The sequence below is a fragment of the Manihot esculenta genome, chromosome 3, assembly GCF_001659605.2.
Source record: "Manihot esculenta cultivar AM560-2 chromosome 3, M.esculenta_v8, whole genome shotgun sequence".
Classification (NCBI taxonomy): domain Eukaryota; kingdom Viridiplantae; phylum Streptophyta; class Magnoliopsida; order Malpighiales; family Euphorbiaceae; genus Manihot; species Manihot esculenta.
The window spans coordinates 26,844,065-26,862,770 of record NC_035163.2 but is presented as its reverse complement, the minus strand read 5'-3'; the positions used below and the strand labels follow the sequence as shown (position 1 = coordinate 26,862,770).

The following is an 18,706-nucleotide window of genomic DNA, read 5'->3' as shown; positions in this document are numbered from 1 at the left end:
GGGCTAAATCAAAACCCTCAAATAAAGGGTGTTTAGGGTTTCTGGCTCAGAATAGCTTCCCTTCCATATGCACTTACACTTGAATTAAGAAACAATAAATGTTAACTAGAAAATGGCAGGACAAGATTATGCCTGTCTTCAAGGGTTAATTCTCATGCCTTGCCATGTAGCTTCAGACACTGTATAGTATCAAAGGATTTCTGAATTGGCAATGCTCTATCTCTCTTCCCAAATGTGTAGTTGGTATTGTTTTGGGATCTTTCCTTTTTGCTTATACCCCACATTCATAATTGATGAAGCAATGCTATATATTACTGTTGAATGAATTGGACAAATCATGCATGGATTGTGAGCTAGTAGCTACCCCATTGCCATTAATTTCTATCTTGATTTTGTAGTTTTGTGCATGTGTTTGAGTGGTTTTAGTTCCTTCAATCAGATTAGTATCAAACTCACAAATGCCCATTTCTTCATTCTGGATTTTGCCCAATCATCACTAGCTAGCTTTCATCTGCAAGAATTTTCTCTTTTTTTTTTTTTAATATTAAGAGATGTCATACATCTTAAAAAAAAGTTTTTGTAACATAATTTACTGAAGTTCTTGCAGATGAAAATAGAGCTAAAGTGTCTCTGCTTCCACTTGAAGCATAGGGAAGTATGATGGGTCGCATTCCAGTAGTCGTTCCAAATTTCCAATAAACAAAAGAATGGGTCCTTCCAGATATTCACTCACACTCACCAAGGAATTAAGCCAAGTGGCCCAATCACAAGGATACTATTTTCTTTTTAACTCCAAATGTCATTTTTAATTATACTTAAATTATATTATATTATATATTAAATTTTTGTAAGTGTAATTTAACTTAAAATAAATTTAATTTAATTTTTAAAATAACTAAAACAAACTTTATTTAAATCAATATAATGATTTTATTATTATTATTTTTTTTATAAACTAGACGGACCTTTCAATGTGTGATTGAGGTGAGTTGGAACTGGGAAGAAGAGATTGGCCACACAAGTGTCAAGTGCAGGACTTCAGCCGCCCGTTGTCGTACAATGTTAAAGAGATTCGCTTTTACTTGTCCTTTTTCATTCCTTTTCTTTTAACAAAAAAAAATATTTAATCACTATATTATACAAATTAATCTATTTATTTTAAAAAATAAATTTTAAATATTTTAATTAGTCGTCAACCGTAAAGTAAATGGAATTCTATACATAAAAATTATTAATTAATTTTGATGTTAATTTTAAATATTAATTATTATAAAAAAAATTAAAATGTCATATGAAAATATTAAATTTTACAAAATTAAAAAATAGAATATTTAATTATCAAAATAAATACGTTAATGACTAATTAATATATTTTTTTAAATTTTATTAATATTGTGATAAATTTTTAAAATTGAGAGGGTACGTAATTAGTTTTTATAATTAAATAGTAAATTTTTTCAAAAAATATAAAATAATTAAAAATAGATTACGATTCCAATCAAATTATTTATAAATAAACCACTTTTCTTGAAAAATAAAATATTTCAACCTAGCTATTTGTTGGAGCACATCTAAACAAAATAAGCTATAATGATTGGATGATTGTTAAATTACTCAATTAACAATGTTCTTAATTTTTCAACGCATTAAATTAATAGAATAATTTATATATTTATTTCAAAGTATTGAGGTTATTTGATAGCCAGCCATTATAAGAGATGGAAAATATAACAATATTATGTATATAATTTTATAAATGATTAATTTCAAAGCATATTCCAAATTTCATTTTCAGTAATAAAAATTAAATATTTATAAAATATATCATGTCAGTAATTGAAGCGTAAAAATAAATAAAAATAATTTTTTATAACAATAAAATCCCAAATGAGTTCATTTAAATTATAAAGCATCCACAAAATCAATATGGATTATGCTAATAATGAAATATTAGTTTAGATAATTTCAATAATTAAATTGTTTTTCCATATGCAAAAGACAAAATAAATTGTATCATCAGTTTATTTGTCTCATATATGATGTGAGCCCTTTAAATATTCAAACAAAAACTATCATTGTCTCATGGCCCTCATGTGTCTGAGATAATCATACCACACTAAACTAATTCATAAACTTTTTTCTTTTCTCGACTTTGTAATCTGCCTGATTCTGAATCCAATATCCAATCATAGTATATAAAGCTGTAATTAATTTGTTTAGGAATCAAACTAACAAGGCAAAGATTCCAACAATTACAGCCCCAAGAAAAGGAGAAAAACATGTCTCTTATTGATTTTGAAGCTTGATGAGACAAATAGATCTCTCTGATGAACTTCTTGATATTTGCTTATTGAAATATTATTTAACTAACCATTACTAATTGCTGTTGAGCTTCAATTCTGATTTCTTCTTTCATCTTTCTGATAAATTCTTCAAATTTCTTGTTTAGTTCCTCAGTGCTCAGCATCTCATTTTCTTCTTCTTCTTCTTCTTCTTCTTCTTCATAATCTTCTTCTTCTGGAACAAGAAAGTTTTCATCTAACTCTATGACGACCTCTCTTTGATGATCATCTTCTTCAACGAGAACTTCATCACTATTTTCTTTTCCTGAAGTAATCAAGAACCCGCTTTCTCTACTTTCTTCTGCTTCATCTTCCACAACAAACTGCGGTGTTTCTCTATCTCCTGCTTCTCTAGGGATACACTCCTTATTTTCTCTTCTTTCCTCGTCATCAACTTTTTCTTTGGCCATCATATCTTCTCTTTCTAGCAATGGCTCTTTCGAGTAGTGAGCCAATACTAATGACGTTGCTGTATCATCTTCATAATTATTGACAGACTCATTAACGCTGCTATGATCGTTATACTTGGAGAAAGAACTATCCAAACCAGAGAGTGTGGTGACGAAAACTAAAAGGCCATTACAAAGGAGAAACATACAGTTCTTGTCTATGGTACGGCTAAAGAGCTGGACAGGGACAGTGGAGAAATAGAAGTTGAAGGAATGGAGAAGAGAAAAGCGAGAGGAGTTAGAAAAAAGCAAAGAAAACACTGAAACTGAAACAAACAATTGGATAATTATTTTCTTCAGAAACTGAGATCTTGAGAATTGGCTGAAGGTTTGGAGGTTTTGGTGGCCTATTTGTTCCATGTTCGTAAATTATTTCTTTGGTATTGTTTAGAGAAGAAGGAAGCAGTGGTGTGGGATACTGTAGTGAGATGGTTGGTGTGGCAAAAACCCATGAAGCCCATGATTTATATAGGCGATTTAACATGGGAAAAATTCCAGCAGGTTTTAATATTTTTCTTTTTTTTTTTAAAAAAAAAGATCTTGTGAACCCCATTTGCTGGTTGATTTTATTTCATATATTGGTGGGTCCAATTCATGTGTGAGGAGTTTGGGTTCGTCTGCATATGCAGACGAAAGTGTGAGGGTCAATTCTCAATTATTGCGAAATTCTGGCTTCCTGAAGAATTTAATTACATAAATAAAATATTTTATAAGAATTTAATTTATTTTTAAATTTAATATACAGGCGATTTAAAAAAAATTGTCAAGAAATTCAAATAGCTCCATCATGATGAGACTTTGCTCATAAAATTCCATAATAATATACAAATTTCAGGAAAAAAAAAAAAAAAAAAAAAAGCAATGCACGCCAGAATAAGGAAGCAGAAATAGCATGAATACGAGAATTAACAAAATTCCAGAGTTATCAAAACTGAAACATGCCTGCACAGCTGATAGTGTCAGTGCCATGTGAAACTGAAACAACCTTACAGGACAAGAAGGACATTCCCAAACGTATGTCCACAAAACCAAAAATCGACTCAATTGGAAGAAAAATCCACCTTGCTTGCTGGGTAATAATTCCATTTCTTTTCTTTTCATGTGAAGCTGGAAAGATTGAAAATGGTAAGTAAAAGGAATTGCGAAGTACCTTGTGCTCAAGACATCAAGTTCCGATGTTTGTATTTGCGATACGAAGGAAGGAGCTAACGTCGAAGAGCTCGACAGAGAGGAAATGTCAGAGGAAGCCCAGTTCAGTCACCTACTGTCCTGTCCAGTGACGGACCCATTTAGGGTCGAAGAGTCATAGTATTTTTAAAAATTTAATAAACTATTTATATAATTTTTATTAATTAAAAGAAAATTATTATTCAGTCTTTAAATTTTTAAGAAAATTTATTAATTTATTTTATTTAAAAATTATTCAATTAAAATATTTTTATATTTTATAATATAAATTTTTTTATCTTTATAAATTTATTAATTTATGTTGAATATTTATATCATATAATTTTAATTATATATAATATTTAGTATTTATACATTTAAATATATTTATTCTTTTTGATCAAACCATCAAATGGATTTAACAAATGGATCCGAGAATTTAATTTTATAAAATATATAAATATTTTAATTAAGTGATTTTTATGAAAATAAAACTTAGTAAAATTTTTAAAAATTTAGAAATTTAATAATAATTTTTTTATAAATAAAGTCCGGTCATTTTAATTTATATCTCTTTTTTTATTTATTTTTTATTTAAAAAATTTATATTTAATTTTTGAGATTTTAACTCCACTGTTAATTTTTTTTATTTTTAAAATATTTATAAATAATTTAATTTATTAATTTAATATATACGTAAATTTCATAATAATTGAATTATTCCATTAAACACTTTAAATTATAAAAATTATAATAATTAAATATAAATTAATTATTTATTAAAAAATATTAAATTAATCACATATATTATTAATTTTGTTTTAAATTTACTAATTATATTTTAATTTTTTATAAATTGATAAAATTGAAAGATAATAATTTTATTATTTCCAGAAAATATAGACTACAATCAATCCATTATTTAATGTAAATAAAAAATAAATTTAATAGTTTGCGGTTATATTTTAAATTTAAAAAATTTTAAATATAAATTAAAATATTAAAATTAAATAATATTTTTAATAAATAATAATTTAGATGATTCATATTAAAAAATTTTAAAAATTTATATTTAATATTTAATGTGAGTAAATTAATTTAATTTATATGTAATTTTTTTCTTTACTTAGAAATTAAATTTTAATTTAAAAGTTTTATAGATGTAAATAAATATTTTTTATAAATTAAATGAAATTGTAATTATCATTAAAAAAATAAATTTAAATTTGATTTAAATTTCTGTCTCGCTCACAAAATCAGTTAATTTTTCTGATACGTGGCAGCAGACAAATTTTTTAAGGATTTTTTTTTCTTTTGCATTTGGAAAAATAAAATACTACTTAGTAATATAGTAAAATTCAATAATTAGCATCTGATTTTACAAAATATATTAAAACTTCTTTAATAATTTTAAATATCTACTAATCATTTATTTTTTTAATTTTAACTTTTAAATTTATAAAAAATCTAAAATATTATTAATATAAAATGATTAATTAATAAATTATTTATAAAATTAAAAAAATTAATTTATAAATTTTTTCAAATCACATAAAATAATTTCACTATTTACAAGTTAAAATAAATAAAATTACTAATTAATAAACTTTTTAAAAATTTATATATTATAATATATATTATAAAATTAAAGATAGAATTTTTTATAATATAAAAATTAAATAGTAAATTTTTAAAAATTTATATTAAAGTGATGAAGCACGTGCATATGCTCACGTGCTTAGCCTCCCTCCTTGCTGTTTGCTGGTACTTGTATAAACGCCATGCCGCAGTAGTTTCCTTAGGGTTTTCATCACAAACTGAATTGGGCTGAGCTGCAGCACAACCCTAATTGCTGCCATTATAGCCGCGTTGAGATCTAAATCCGTTCTGTACTTGTTTTCCTCAGATGAAATAGTTCTTCTCCCTCTTGAGAAAAGAGGCGAAATGGGGCTGGAACAAATTGGGGAGAGCAGTATAAATCTGTGGCTCCTGAAAGCCGATAGGTTCTCTACCGGATACCCTGCTTTTCCAGCCCCAGACATCAATATGGCATCATAGTACGGGTTTGATGCTCGATGAGTATTTCTGAATGAGAAGTTACTGGTTCTTTGCCGAATCTCTCTTTAGAGTACTCATCTTCTCCTTCTCACAAGCCCGCCTCCAAACGCCATCACATGACCAAATTCTTCATTTTTAAAATTTTAAGGGATTTTTCCTTACTATAATTGAATTGATTTGCTTGACTTGTTATTGCCGATGAGGACAACTTTTGGACATGAACGACAACAACAATGTTTGCGCTCCGTGTAGGGTTTTCTCCTACATGGATTGTTGGTCGTGATGAGGAATGTGCCAAAATGCTAATCTGAGGCTCTTTCTTCTTTTTTTTTTTGCCCCTTTTTAGTTCATGCAAAAGCGAAACTTTTGTTTTTATCATTTGGCACAGTTTCCATGCTCATTTGCATAAATTTGGTCGACAATTCTGTTTGAGAACATTTCTTCAGTGCTCATTGCTATTTTGCAGCTAACCTAGGTAAAAGCTTATTTAAGGTGCTCATCACATCCTATGACAGTGCTTCCCTCACCGCATCACTGCAGTCATCGAAAACAATAGATTCATTTGCTCCTAATTTCCTCTTCTCCTCTGCTGATTGCAAGAATTTGGTGACTGAACCCGTCCTATAAGGCGCTTTCTTAGTAAAGTCATACAAGGTGGCCAACCCTGTCATGTTTTGCAGCAAATCCAAGGCCTAACTTCTTGCATTTGTTGCCTCACTCCAATTTCCCATTTTGACAAACTCAACTGCCTTCCATTGAGCTTTCTCCAATTCTCCCCTTTGCCTCTCATTGATAAAACCAGAAAAATATGCATTTATAGCATGAGTTTTCACTTGAGTTATTGGATCCGTTAACCCATTACCTATAGCCACGCCTTTCAAGTTCACTCGTTGTGCCTCTGGCAACCTCATATTCTGCTTCAAAATGTAGTATCCTTGCAGGAACATACTTACCAGCATAACTCTCACCAATGATATAAAGTGGACAATTCTTGAAATCTGGGTCCAAAACCCAGTGATCGCAGCAAATAGATGCTTAGCAACAGTGGGTTGATTTCTCGGTATCTCTTCGGGTGTAGCAGCGATACTACACCCAAGTCCAATTGGATTATCAAGGAAAATAAGGCCAAAAATGCGGTTCCAAGAGCCTAAATTGCGTTCAGGAGAAAGACGTTGGATGTTTTCACTCTGAATATCAACAACAGGATACGGACCTAGCTCAAAGAAGTTGCCCATCATGGAGGAGCAACCAGGGCCGCCCTGGAGCCAGATAAGAAGTGGGGTTTGGGAGAGAGTTAAGCCTGGGTTTTGTGCTTCATAGAAGGAGTAGAAAATGGCTGAATTGGTGTTGGGGTTGATGGGTGGGTAGCCGGATTTGGTTGGAAGAGCTTCACCGGGAAATGTAGAATTTGAATCGACGATACGGTGAAGGGTGCCTCTTGAAAATGTGTAAGTTATGTAGGTCTATTTAGATAATTTTATTTAATATAAAATAAGAAAAAATTATCAATAGATCTCATAATATTATAAAATTTAATAATTTATTTCTATTTTAAAATTATTCAATTAAAATGTCTAATATTTTATAAAATTAAATTCTTTAATTTTTTTAGAGTGTTAGTTATTTAAACTTTATATTATTTAATTTACGTAATTTTATTCATGTATATTATACTTTTTTATTTTATTTTTTTACAATCTAAATATTTGATTCCTATTTTTAATATTTCAACTCCAAATTTCCATCTAAAATATTTAAGAATTTCATTAATTATTTAATTTAATTTTATGCATCATTAGTACCTTTAAAAATAATAATTTTTTTATTTATCTTGCTTAATTACTAATTTATTTATAACTTTAAAATTATATATAAAATTATTTAAATTTTTTTAAAAAAAAAATTAATTTTTAAAATTAGGAGTAATAAAATTAATTTTTAAAATTAGGAGTAATATTAGATTATTTAAATTTAAAAAATATAAAATTTAAATCAATAAGACATGAATTTAATCGATTAGATTATTAAAAATAAAATGTCAAATTTACTCCTAAATTATTTAATATAATAAAACAAATTTAAATTTAATCATTCATTTCAATTTTGCTAATAATGCTAAATAAGTGCATTACTTATTAAAATTTAAAAATATGAGTTAACACTTTCTCATTTTATTTGAGTTATTTGGTCTTTTAATAATAGACGAAAATAAATTTAAATAAAAAAAATAAAATTTATTATATGTTATTATCTTTATTGTAAAATTTAGAATGAGTTCCGACTGTTTGATTTTAATTTTTGAATCCGCCACTGATCGAGAGCATCCAGACCAAAAAGATTCTTGCGGCCTAATTGTGGCTTTGGAGGACTTCTTTAGAAGAAAGGCTGAAAATTGGGTAAAGCTATTAGCTATGTATAAAACTTTTGTATTTTAAGATAATGTAACACTGCAATATAAAACTTTTGTATTTTTCTTGTAATATTTTAATTTATCAATTTTTTTTAAAACAAAAATAGCAATAAAAAATTGACTATTCTATTTTTGCACCATAAAATAAAATGAAATGTAACTTTTATTTAATTTATTTTACCGTGCAATGTTTGCTTTAATAAAGTTTAGTGGTTCAGTACAGAAGATGACTGAAGCTCAAATGATAGAAACCCAAACTCTCAAATCCACAACTCAATTCAAGGATGTTGATTCTTGGTTGGCATGGCATTCCCTTGCATATGTTTTTGGGGTGGTTAATTTGGGGAAGACGTATTGGAGATACCGATTTTTTGTTTCTCCTTTCTTTTGCCTTCTGTGTTACTGAGAAACTAAAGCGATTGAGATATGGAGGTAGTGTGACCAAATAAAAGCAGAGACTTAAGTGGGTGTGAGAAGCTGAATCTGAACTGTCATTTTGTGGTTTCAGGGTTACTCTGTATTTTGAGAAATATGCCTGGTTATGAAGTGTTTCTTTGTGCATTGATTTTTCTAGTGTCTCCCCTCTGGCCTTAAATAATCATTTAAAAATATGATTATTGTTAATATTTTTTTAAAGATTATTTGATTTTATTATATAGTTTCTCAATATGTGGGAAAAATAAACAAGTGTTGCATTTTAAAAAATTTAATGTAAATATGAGTAATCATGATATGAATATATGAAATTTATATATTCAACAATATCATTGGTTTTAAATTTATTTATATAAATCGGGTTTTAAAAAAATATGTATATTTTAATATTTAATATAAAAATTAAATTGATGTGAGTGGTTTTAGTTTAATTTGGTAATTATTTGATAAAATTTAAACAGAAAATATTTTGAACATTCTAGGTAACCATCTAGAAGTTTAGGTCCATGGAACCTTTGTTAAGAATAAAAGTTTAAGTATTTTTTAAAAATATTATATTAGTATTTTTTTTATTGTAGAAATTATAAGATATTTATTTTCAATTACTTATCCATGAAACAATCAAATTTTGTTTTAAAAAAATAATATGAGACTAAAGCCGACTTGGCTAAACAAAAGTCGGCCGGAGGCGAACAACCAAGCAGCAAAACCAAATTAGGGAATTTCTAGTCCTCACTAGTTTTAGAGATAAACCGAACCAAATCAATTAGCAAAACTTAACCAAACCGTCTCTGAATTTCTCTCGCTCTCGCTCTCTCCAAAATCAGCGCGCACACAAAACCCTATTTAACCCCTATACCCCAGGACCTTGAAAAGCCCTAACAATGGCTTCAATTTTACTTCGATCTCGCGTTTCATCCATTGTATCGAGAAGTAAGAAACCTAATCGACGAACTTTTAGTTCAAACGTCGACAAAGAATCGATCATCTCTTCTCAATCCATCATCACTGATCAAGCCGCCGAGGCGACAGCTGCTGCGGCGGAGTCGTCGGCTGAGGCTGCTGCTGCTGCTGCGAGTTCGGATAGGAAAGGCTGGAGCCTTTTTAAGTATGGGCTTATAGCCACTCTTACTGGAGCTACTGGTTTTGCTGGCTACGCAACATACGGTTGGTCCTAGTCTTTTTCGCTTTTCGTTTTGGAATTTATTCCGAGGCTTTTGGCAGCGGAGTTCAGCTTTGGAGAAAGAGAAGTTGGTTGGAACATGATAAATCAGGACGGCTAGGCGTGATTGAATAATTTCCACGACAAATATAATTAGTCCTATTTGAGTATCTATGCTTTTTGTGTCTGAAGTTATTTTGATTCACTGGGTATTGCAGTCAGAACTAATATTGCATTTTTACGTGTTTTCAGCATATACATTGGACGAAATAGAGGATAAGACAAAAGCATTGCGTCAATCAGTTAACTACAAGGCAGGTGAAGATGAATCCTCCATTGAGGTAAGTCTAACCTGGAGCTTTGCCTTAATATTACTTTGCCTTTATCATTTTGGAGTCCCTTTTTTCCCCTCTCAATATGATCTATGTGGTAAGAGTTATTCGAGTTGTATGTTTTAAAAGCTATGCATAGCATTGATATGGCATAAGTAGGAATTTAAGAAGAAACTAGTGACAAGTAGAAGGTATGTGAGTATTTGTTTTGAGGCAAATGGTTTGAAACTTTGAATGAGTTTTATGACAGTAAACTAGGAGAATCTCACTGCCACTTCATTGTATCTCTGCCTTGGTTATTCAGAGTAGTTGTGTCTAATGGTTGCTGAACTGCCCCTAATTCATAGTACTTGGTGAAATGCCATTAAAGTTTTTTAACTCTGTTATCATACTCTTGTGCAGAAATATCAGGGTTTGCTCTATTCTGCTGCAATGACAGGTAAGATCCCCTAATATATGTTTTATTTCCTTTTTCCAGAAACCGTTCTCATGATATGGGTTTTATTTCATACATTCCAGCAAGATCATCCATCTTCAAGAGGAAGTTACCTTTGGTATCTGCAAATTAGTTTTATTCTTTGTGTAATGTTGCGGCTACATCGAGTGCCTATGTGATGTTTTTCTTCAACTTGAATCATCAGTTGTTAAGCCACAAAATTATTTTCTTTGCGTATCTATTCAAATTCAACTTTCCTTTTTGAATTTAAATTTCAGTAGTGACCTTAGGAATTTGCTATGACTAATAAGAGAATAGAAGTTGTGAGAATGTGTAGGAGAATATATTATATAAATTGGATGGCGCTGTAAAAGTTGGTTACTTAAGATTCAATAATACTGCAATTATTCTCTCTTTTTCTCTGCGTGTGTTCCCTCTGTCCCTCTTTATCCTTTCTTGACCTCTTCATTCTGTTTCTCTTCCCTGCTTCTCATCTTTTTGTCATTCTTCCTTCTCTTTTCTTCTGCCAATCTGGTGCAATGTAACAAGTTGGGTCAGAACTCTGTACCTCTGAGGGTTTTGTTTCCAAATCTGTTGCTGGAGTTGTTGAGAGGAGCCTTGCTTCAAATCAGGCTCTTCTACCTCTTCTTCTTCTTTGCACATTTCTCATTTCTGATTTCCTCTACTCTTCTTTCTACTATTCTCTTCCTTTCTTGAAATTCTTCTCCATAGATTCTTCTTTCTTCTTTCTTGAGAAAGAAACCCTGTTCATAGGATTTCAAGTTGGCGAATTCCAAAGCATTTCACATGGGAATGATACTAGGGAAATTTCGCCCTTGCCACATCCTAATGTTAGAGAAATGGGAAAGAAAGTTGTGAGATAATATACAATCTTGATAAAGATCAAGGGTTTTGGCAGAAGGGGTGACCATAATTCAGATTGTTCCAGTCATGGAAAAGAGAGATTCTGATGGCTGTGATGGTCTTGCCGTGGACTAAGAAGTTCACGTGGATTTTGGTGGTTCTAATTTTCGGAACATGATTTTGCTGGGACTGATAATCATGCTCCTGCACCCATATTAAATTATTTTCAAAAGTTTGATGAAGATATGGACCCTTCAATTGAAGACTTCTCTGTTCTTTACTTTGCTGAAATTCTTGACAATGGTCATGGATTGTTGTGGTATAAATTTGAATTGCTCCAAGGAGATTTACATAACAATCTTTTCTTGTTGCCAGCTAGGTGTGTTATTGATATGGGAAAAAAATGGAACAGGGAAAGGAAGGGATCGGCATAGATAGTATTAGTCTTGTGGCAGTTGTGATTTGGAATTGCAGTTGAGTATTCTTGTGATCCTTAAAGAAGATACTTCCGAAATTAGGAGAAAACAAAGACTTCATTTGTCTTATTGAAAATATTTTCTGCATTTTTTAACATTTGGGGCATTTAGGAAAATTAGTTAATGGAAAACATCTTCCTCATCAGTTAATGGAAAACATCTTCCTCGTCAAAAGGAAAATTAAGTAATTTTTTAGGAAAATAACTATTTTTTTTAAAAGTCATTTTCTGGACTTTGAGAATCTTATTAACGCTACTAGGCTATCTATACATAAATTTATTAATATCCTTTATTTTTTAACATTGCAATCAAATAAAGGAAAATATATACTGCTCAAAGCAAACGAGTTTGGAAGGAGGAGATGACAGAGGAAGAAAATCAGGCCCTTGATGCAGCTCTTTGTTTCTCAAATGCCTCTCAAGCTGTTGTGACAGATGCCTTTCCTGAAATCACTCCAATGTTGGAATATGTTGCATATGTAGGCAACAGTTTCTTTGTCATATTTTAGCTTTGCTTATTCATTGTTCAAGACAAAAATGATTGCAAGGACAGGAAAATGTTATAACTAATAAGAGAACAGGAGCTGTGAGAACTGAGAGTGTATAGGGGAATATATTGTGTAAATAGGATGGCATTGACAGGTGGGTACTCGATAAATTCAAAAATACAACTACTATTTTCTTCTCTCCTTCCCTCCTTTTCTCCTTTCTCGATCGTCTTTTGTTTCTTCTCTCTGCTTCTTTTTCCTTCTGTCCTCTTTTGTTCTGCCGATCCAGTGCATATGTAACGGATCTTCTTTCTTCTTAATGCATACCAAAAAATACAAGAGTGTATTCGGCGTCTCTAGGATATAGATGCTGCATGGTCAATAACAGCTGTGGATGGAATGTTGCTTTGGAGATCAAGTTCACAACTTCTTTGTGAATTTGTGATTTAGTCAGTTTATGATGCAGATAAAGTTGGGACTCAATGGCTTATGTTTTGTTTCTCAGTTCCTGGTTATAAATAAACCACGTCTGTTGCTACAGCAACTGAGAATTTTTCTAGGTATCTACTGCTGAGCTATTAAGTGAAGGTATTTAATGGTGGATTTGCTACATGTGTTAGTTTGTAGATTATCTGATAATGGTTCTCCATAATTAAGTTTGGACATCTATCAGGTGCAGATTTTCCTGAATCCATTCTCCTGAACTATTAAACTGTAGTACCAACTGGGGAATGAGGTGGTTGTTTTGGACCTGTGACTAAATGGTCTTCAAGCTGTTGAACAGCAGTTTAATAATGCTTTGTGTACTCTAGTTCTGCAGCAACATGCTAGGACCTTTTTCTTTGCATCTGTTTTTATCTTTGGCATTAACAAAGTCATTTGTCTGACTGTGATATTTCAGTTCCTGCTAAAGCAGTTGAACTTTACTTGGATACAAGAAGGGCAATTGAAGAACAAGTTAAAGTATGTTATTAAATGACATGCACCATCATCTTGTATGTACTCCATTTTTTAAATATTTTATTGTTGTTGACCCTTTGATGGTGTTATGTAGGGGTTTACTGAACCAACCTCAGATAAACTATTACCTGATTTGCATCCGTCTGAGCAACATGTTTTTACTCTGGTTTTGGATCTTAATGAGACCATCATTTATAGTGATTGGAAGGTAAGGCTTGGAGTTCAACGCTTCTACTGGAAATGATATCAATTTTTTCTTTATAAAGTTTAAATTTTACAGGGTGGCTTGTACGTTTCCCTGATCTTATAAAGTGGTTTGAGTCTCATATATGTGTTCATGCAAGTTCTCTTCACCTCTGTTCTCGGTTTGTGTGTTCATAGAAGATTTATCACTTACAGTTTGTTTTACTAATATGTGCTTGAGGGATTTGTATCAGATATAATTTTTAAGAATGCCTGTTTATTTTGTTGTTGTGTAAAGCGTGATAGAGGTTGGCGTACCTTCAAAAGACCTGGGGTTGATGATTTCTTGCAACACCTCTCAAGGTTATATGAAATCGTTGTGTATTCTGATCAGCTGAACATGGTAATTTGAATTCATATTTTGTCACCTCACTCTATCATATGCTATCAATGCACTTTTATTCCTCAAATTCATTGTCATTATGAGTTATCTTTTTTGGCTTGTGCAGTATGTAGATCCTGTTGTTGAAAGGTTGGACACCAACCACTGCATTCGATATAGGCTGTCAAGGGGTGCTACAAAGTATCAGGATGGAAAGCATTATAGAGTATGGTTTATTGCTTTCTTCATTCTACTCCACCCTGAAATACTCTCTTTTAAACTGCTTATAGATGTTATATTGAAATGAATCTCACATTCTGGTAGACGATTATATGTTTGACATTGTTATCTTTTACCAATTTCTGGTTTTACTGACTTGAGGTGGCTAAACATTTGCTACCTGTAAATGTTTGTTGAGTTAAGGGTTTCTGGAATTGAATTCCTTCCCCGTGTCCTTATGATGAGAATCGGAATTCGGAAATTGTTCTAATGCTTCTCTAGCTATATGTGTTGAGCAGTCCATGTGTGCTATATCATATTTCATATTGCATATAATGCTCTGGCTTTAATGTGTTGTATTGTAGTGCATGATCTCTCTAGGTTCTGTTGAACTATGGAGATTTACTTGTTGACGTATAGATCATATTTGTTAGAGGGGAACTTACTGTTCAACGAGGCCCTGGGCAAAGAGGAGCTCCATTATGAGGGTAGAATGCAAATCCTATGTACAGTACAGCATTGCTGATCTGAGGTGTTTTTGTTGTTGGGGTGGTTATGTAATTCTATCTGTGTTAGGAATCCTGGGCGCATTAGTATTAGTCAATACAAATATCTCCATTTTCTATTAAAAAAAAAAACAGGTGATGTCCACGGATGTAGGCACACTTGCCAAACTACTAAAAATTTCTTTTGTTCAATTTTCTCTATTTTCTAATTTTTGCAGGTGTGTAATCCTTGGTATTTCTGCTAACATTACTTGTCTTTTTCAGTTCATCAACCCTGTCTACCATGTTCTTCCTTGAAACATTGAATTTTGTGGTGGGGGGCATCTAGACGTTACTGGAGTTTGTTTGGCATTGTTGCTGGAGCTACTATTAAAAAAAAAAAAAAAAAAACTCTTAAATATGTTGATTAGATGGATGAAAACATAATTTTTCAGTAGCATCTAAAACATTCTTTTTTTTTTTTTTTGAAAAAAAAAAGGCTTATTTGGCCTCCCAACCTCCCCAAATGTGGCCCTGGAACCAGAATGTCCTTCACATTTATGTTGGAGTAACTTAATCTGCAATATGTTTCATGTAGAATTAGAAGATGAACCAGAAGTTTCATTTGTTTTTGACATGTAGGTGATTTGTATCTACATGGTTTCATTTCAAAGTCCAAGGGAATGGAAGATACTCTTAACCCAAACAATTAACTCCTGGACTATTTTATTTTATTATTTAATTTGTCACTCCCCATCTTTGTTTCAGAGTTTGCAATATACGTGAGTCTCCAAGATTTGTCAGCAGCCGAAAATTTTCTTAACCAATGAGAACACATATCTTTACTCGTTGTTGCTAAGGTTTGCTTAGAATCAAAGTAATTTCCATCATTGGTGCCAGGTGTACTAAGGATTGCATATTAGGCCACTGTAGTTAGAAGCCATAATCTAGGGCTTTTTTTGGGGTTTAGTTCATTGGTGAGGCTTTTTCATCCCATAGATCCCACCATCTCCTCCCCCCAATTCAACTTGGATGGAACTTGAATTTGAGACCTGGCTAAAATTCCAAAGATGGCCCCAAGTAAGATATATATATATATATATAGTAAAAAAAAACTCTTATAAACAACAACAGGAGTCATTCAGACAATTCTGGTTCAGGGCAATACAATTTTAAACTGTGACAATGATTGCCCATGCCTAGGATGACTATTGAATGGGGATTTTATTTTAGCTGGTTATTCCTGGCATCTATAAGGCTGCTTAATGAGGTGGATGAGAATCCAATACTTAATTTTAAATGAAGCATGAGGAATCAATAAACAAAGTGATTTTTGTGGCATGGTGTAGTTGCAGTTTAGATGCATATGAGCTGCTTTTCAACATGTATCCATTATATTTTGTGGCTGATTGCAGCTGTTGTTATAATGCATCATTGATAAGATAAATTTCATGTTGCCACTTTGCTAGAAAGAGATCTATTCCATGTTGGCAATGCCTTCTGAAGCTTGTTGCTTTTTCAATTTTGTTTTACTTTATTTTATTTATTTAAATTTTTGTTAGTGTTTCTGAAGCTGTTACTATTGTGAAATCAATAATTTGTAAGTAATATAATTGTTTTTTTCAGGATCTATCTAAACTTAATAGAGATCCAGGTAAAATTATATATGTGAGTGCTCATGCTTTTGAAAATAGCCTTCAGCCAGAAAATTGTGTCCCTATCAAGCCATTTGAGATTGATGAGAAAGGAGAAGGATCTGTGGATACAACACTTTTGGATCTCATTCCATTTCTTGAATGTAAGTATGTTGGTTTTATTGGGTGCATATGTTAGGTTTATATGAAAATAATATGGAATCTCTACCATAAATTTTGAGAATCCGTTAGATGAAACATCAAAACAAGGGCAGAACAAAACTCTGTCCCCTAGGCTTGCATGATATGTAGTAAAAGTACCGTTCTGGTTTGTGTGCAGATGTTGCTCGTGCAAGTCCATCAGATATCAGAAAAGTGTTAGCATCTTATGAAAGGAAGGATATTGCACAAGAATTTAAGGAACGTTCCAAGCAAACGCAGAGGTAAAATTATAATCTTTCTTGCCTATGGAGTTTATCCGAATTTATTGGGTTGCTTGAAGCCAACAATGATGTGACATGCAAATTAAATGAACAAAATTTTATTAACTGAATGGCATGTTAATACTATTGAATGATGATCCAGGAGAATGCAAGAACAGAGGCAGCAAGGTTTTTTCCGAAGAATGTGAGCATCAGGCTATAACATAGTAATATACTCAACGAGTCTTCAGGAGATGAATGTGAAGATATTGGTATTGAAGTAATGAAGCCCATTTGTTCTTGCCCGAGAAGAAATTTCTGGTTAAAGAAAGATTATAAATTGATGAAACCCTTTTCTCTTCATCATTAAATGCCTGACATGAGATTTGTAATTTTTGCTTCGGCTGTTAGCATCATAATTGTTGGTCAATCATCTTGAACATCGAGTATTCTGTTTAATCTTGTTTGTTCTATAGCAAACGTTGAGTTAATATACGTGGCCAATTTTCTAGTGTTGGTACAATTTTTGTTTCACTTGACCAATTAATCGGAGCTATCATGATTTAGATGTGTGAACTCAGATAATTTCCTATCGTCCTTTGAATGTATTGTCAAATGTGTTCAAATGTGATCAGTGTGAAGAGATTTTCTTTTTTTTTTTTTTTGACAGAGAATCATAGAAAGGCCCTGAAAAGGCAAGGAGAGAATTACGTAATTGATTTGTGTCAAAGAAAATAATCACTTGGAGAGACTGAGCTGTTGCGTTATTCATCCTATTGACGTGGATAACCCTTGAAATCTCAACAGCTTTGCCAATAAAGCTGCTTCTCGATATGCCCTTATGGGATATAAGGGATCTGTTATTCCCTTGATTCTTTTGCAATTCTACCTCGTTAAAATGTTCACGCCATGAATGGGTTTGGGTTTAATGATGCATCTTCCTATGACATTGTGACGCTGATAGTGAGGGGTCCGTATCCGTATGCCTTTGACCAAGGGTCGATTTTGTTTGGAACCAGCAATTTGATCTGATCTGCGGATTGAATCAAAATCAGTATGGTTTTGAACAAAACGAAGATTGTTTTGTATAAAACTTTTATAATTAGTCTTTTATAGTTTCGATTAAATTTAAATTCTAAATATTTTTCATAAAGTAAAAAAATAAACTTAATTTATTATTTAATAATTAACTTGTCTACCAATTCTTTCTTTCTTTCTTTTTTTTTTTTTGAAATGGCCTTGTCTACCAATTCTAAATAGTAAATTTTTTAGTAGATTATATATCGATTCAAGTTTAATAAGGGTTCAAAAAAGGGGTTTGTAACTGGCTCTCTAATAGAAAGTTCCTTTCCGCGCCCGGAATTAACGGTCCAATTCACGGCCTAGGTCCATAGTCCTTGCCTTGGGATGCCTAATCTAGGATTGGTTTTAGGTTCTGCTGCAACGTCACTGTCCTAAGGACCCAGTACAACGACTTGGCCTGGCCGAGCCAGCTTGACGTCAACGCCACTTTGAAGTAGATCCCACGTTGAAATTTCTTTAAATCTTTAAATCAAATAATAATTAATCCAATCATGCAGTGTTCGCTCCCACATCATAACCCTACTTCCGATCTATCGTCAAAGATCATGTAAATGTAGAGCTTCAATTTCTGATTGTATTCGTGCGGCTCAGGATGGGAAGTTCATCATGCGAGATAAAGGTGTCGAGCATGATATATAAACTCAAGAGATTCCAACGTGGCAGTAAATCTTACGCAAAGGCATCTATGTATCTGCAGGGCGGAGATGCTACTGCTAGATT

The 18,706-nt window shown here is 31.8% G+C and overlaps 2 protein-coding genes and 1 pseudogene across 2 annotated transcripts; 1 reads left to right on the top strand and 2 right to left on the bottom strand.

Annotated features, from left to right (window-relative positions):
* Nucleotides 1-2,182: 2,182 nt before the first annotated feature.
* Nucleotides 2,183-3,246, bottom strand: LOC122723363 (glutamic acid-rich protein-like). The gene has a single exon (XM_043955441.1). The coding sequence runs from the start codon at nt 3,149-3,151 to the stop codon at nt 2,363-2,365; it is 789 nt and encodes a 262-aa protein (XP_043811376.1). The 5' UTR covers nt 3,152-3,246; the 3' UTR covers nt 2,183-2,362.
* A 2,442-nt stretch (nt 3,247-5,688) lies between these two features.
* Nucleotides 5,689-8,988, bottom strand: LOC110611647 (annotated as a pseudogene).
* A 537-nt stretch (nt 8,989-9,525) lies between these two features.
* Nucleotides 9,526-17,479, top strand: LOC110611251 (mitochondrial import inner membrane translocase subunit TIM50). The gene is made up of 10 exons (XM_021751452.2): nt 9,526-10,028; nt 10,276-10,364; nt 10,758-10,794; nt 13,520-13,581; nt 13,673-13,786; nt 14,060-14,164; nt 14,271-14,369; nt 16,474-16,645; nt 16,822-16,924; nt 17,067-17,479. The coding sequence occupies exons 1-10, from the start codon at nt 9,746-9,748 to the stop codon at nt 17,110-17,112; spliced, it is 1,110 nt and encodes a 369-aa protein (XP_021607144.1). The 5' UTR covers nt 9,526-9,745; the 3' UTR covers nt 17,113-17,479.
* The last annotated feature ends 1,227 nt before the right edge of the window (nt 17,480-18,706 follow it).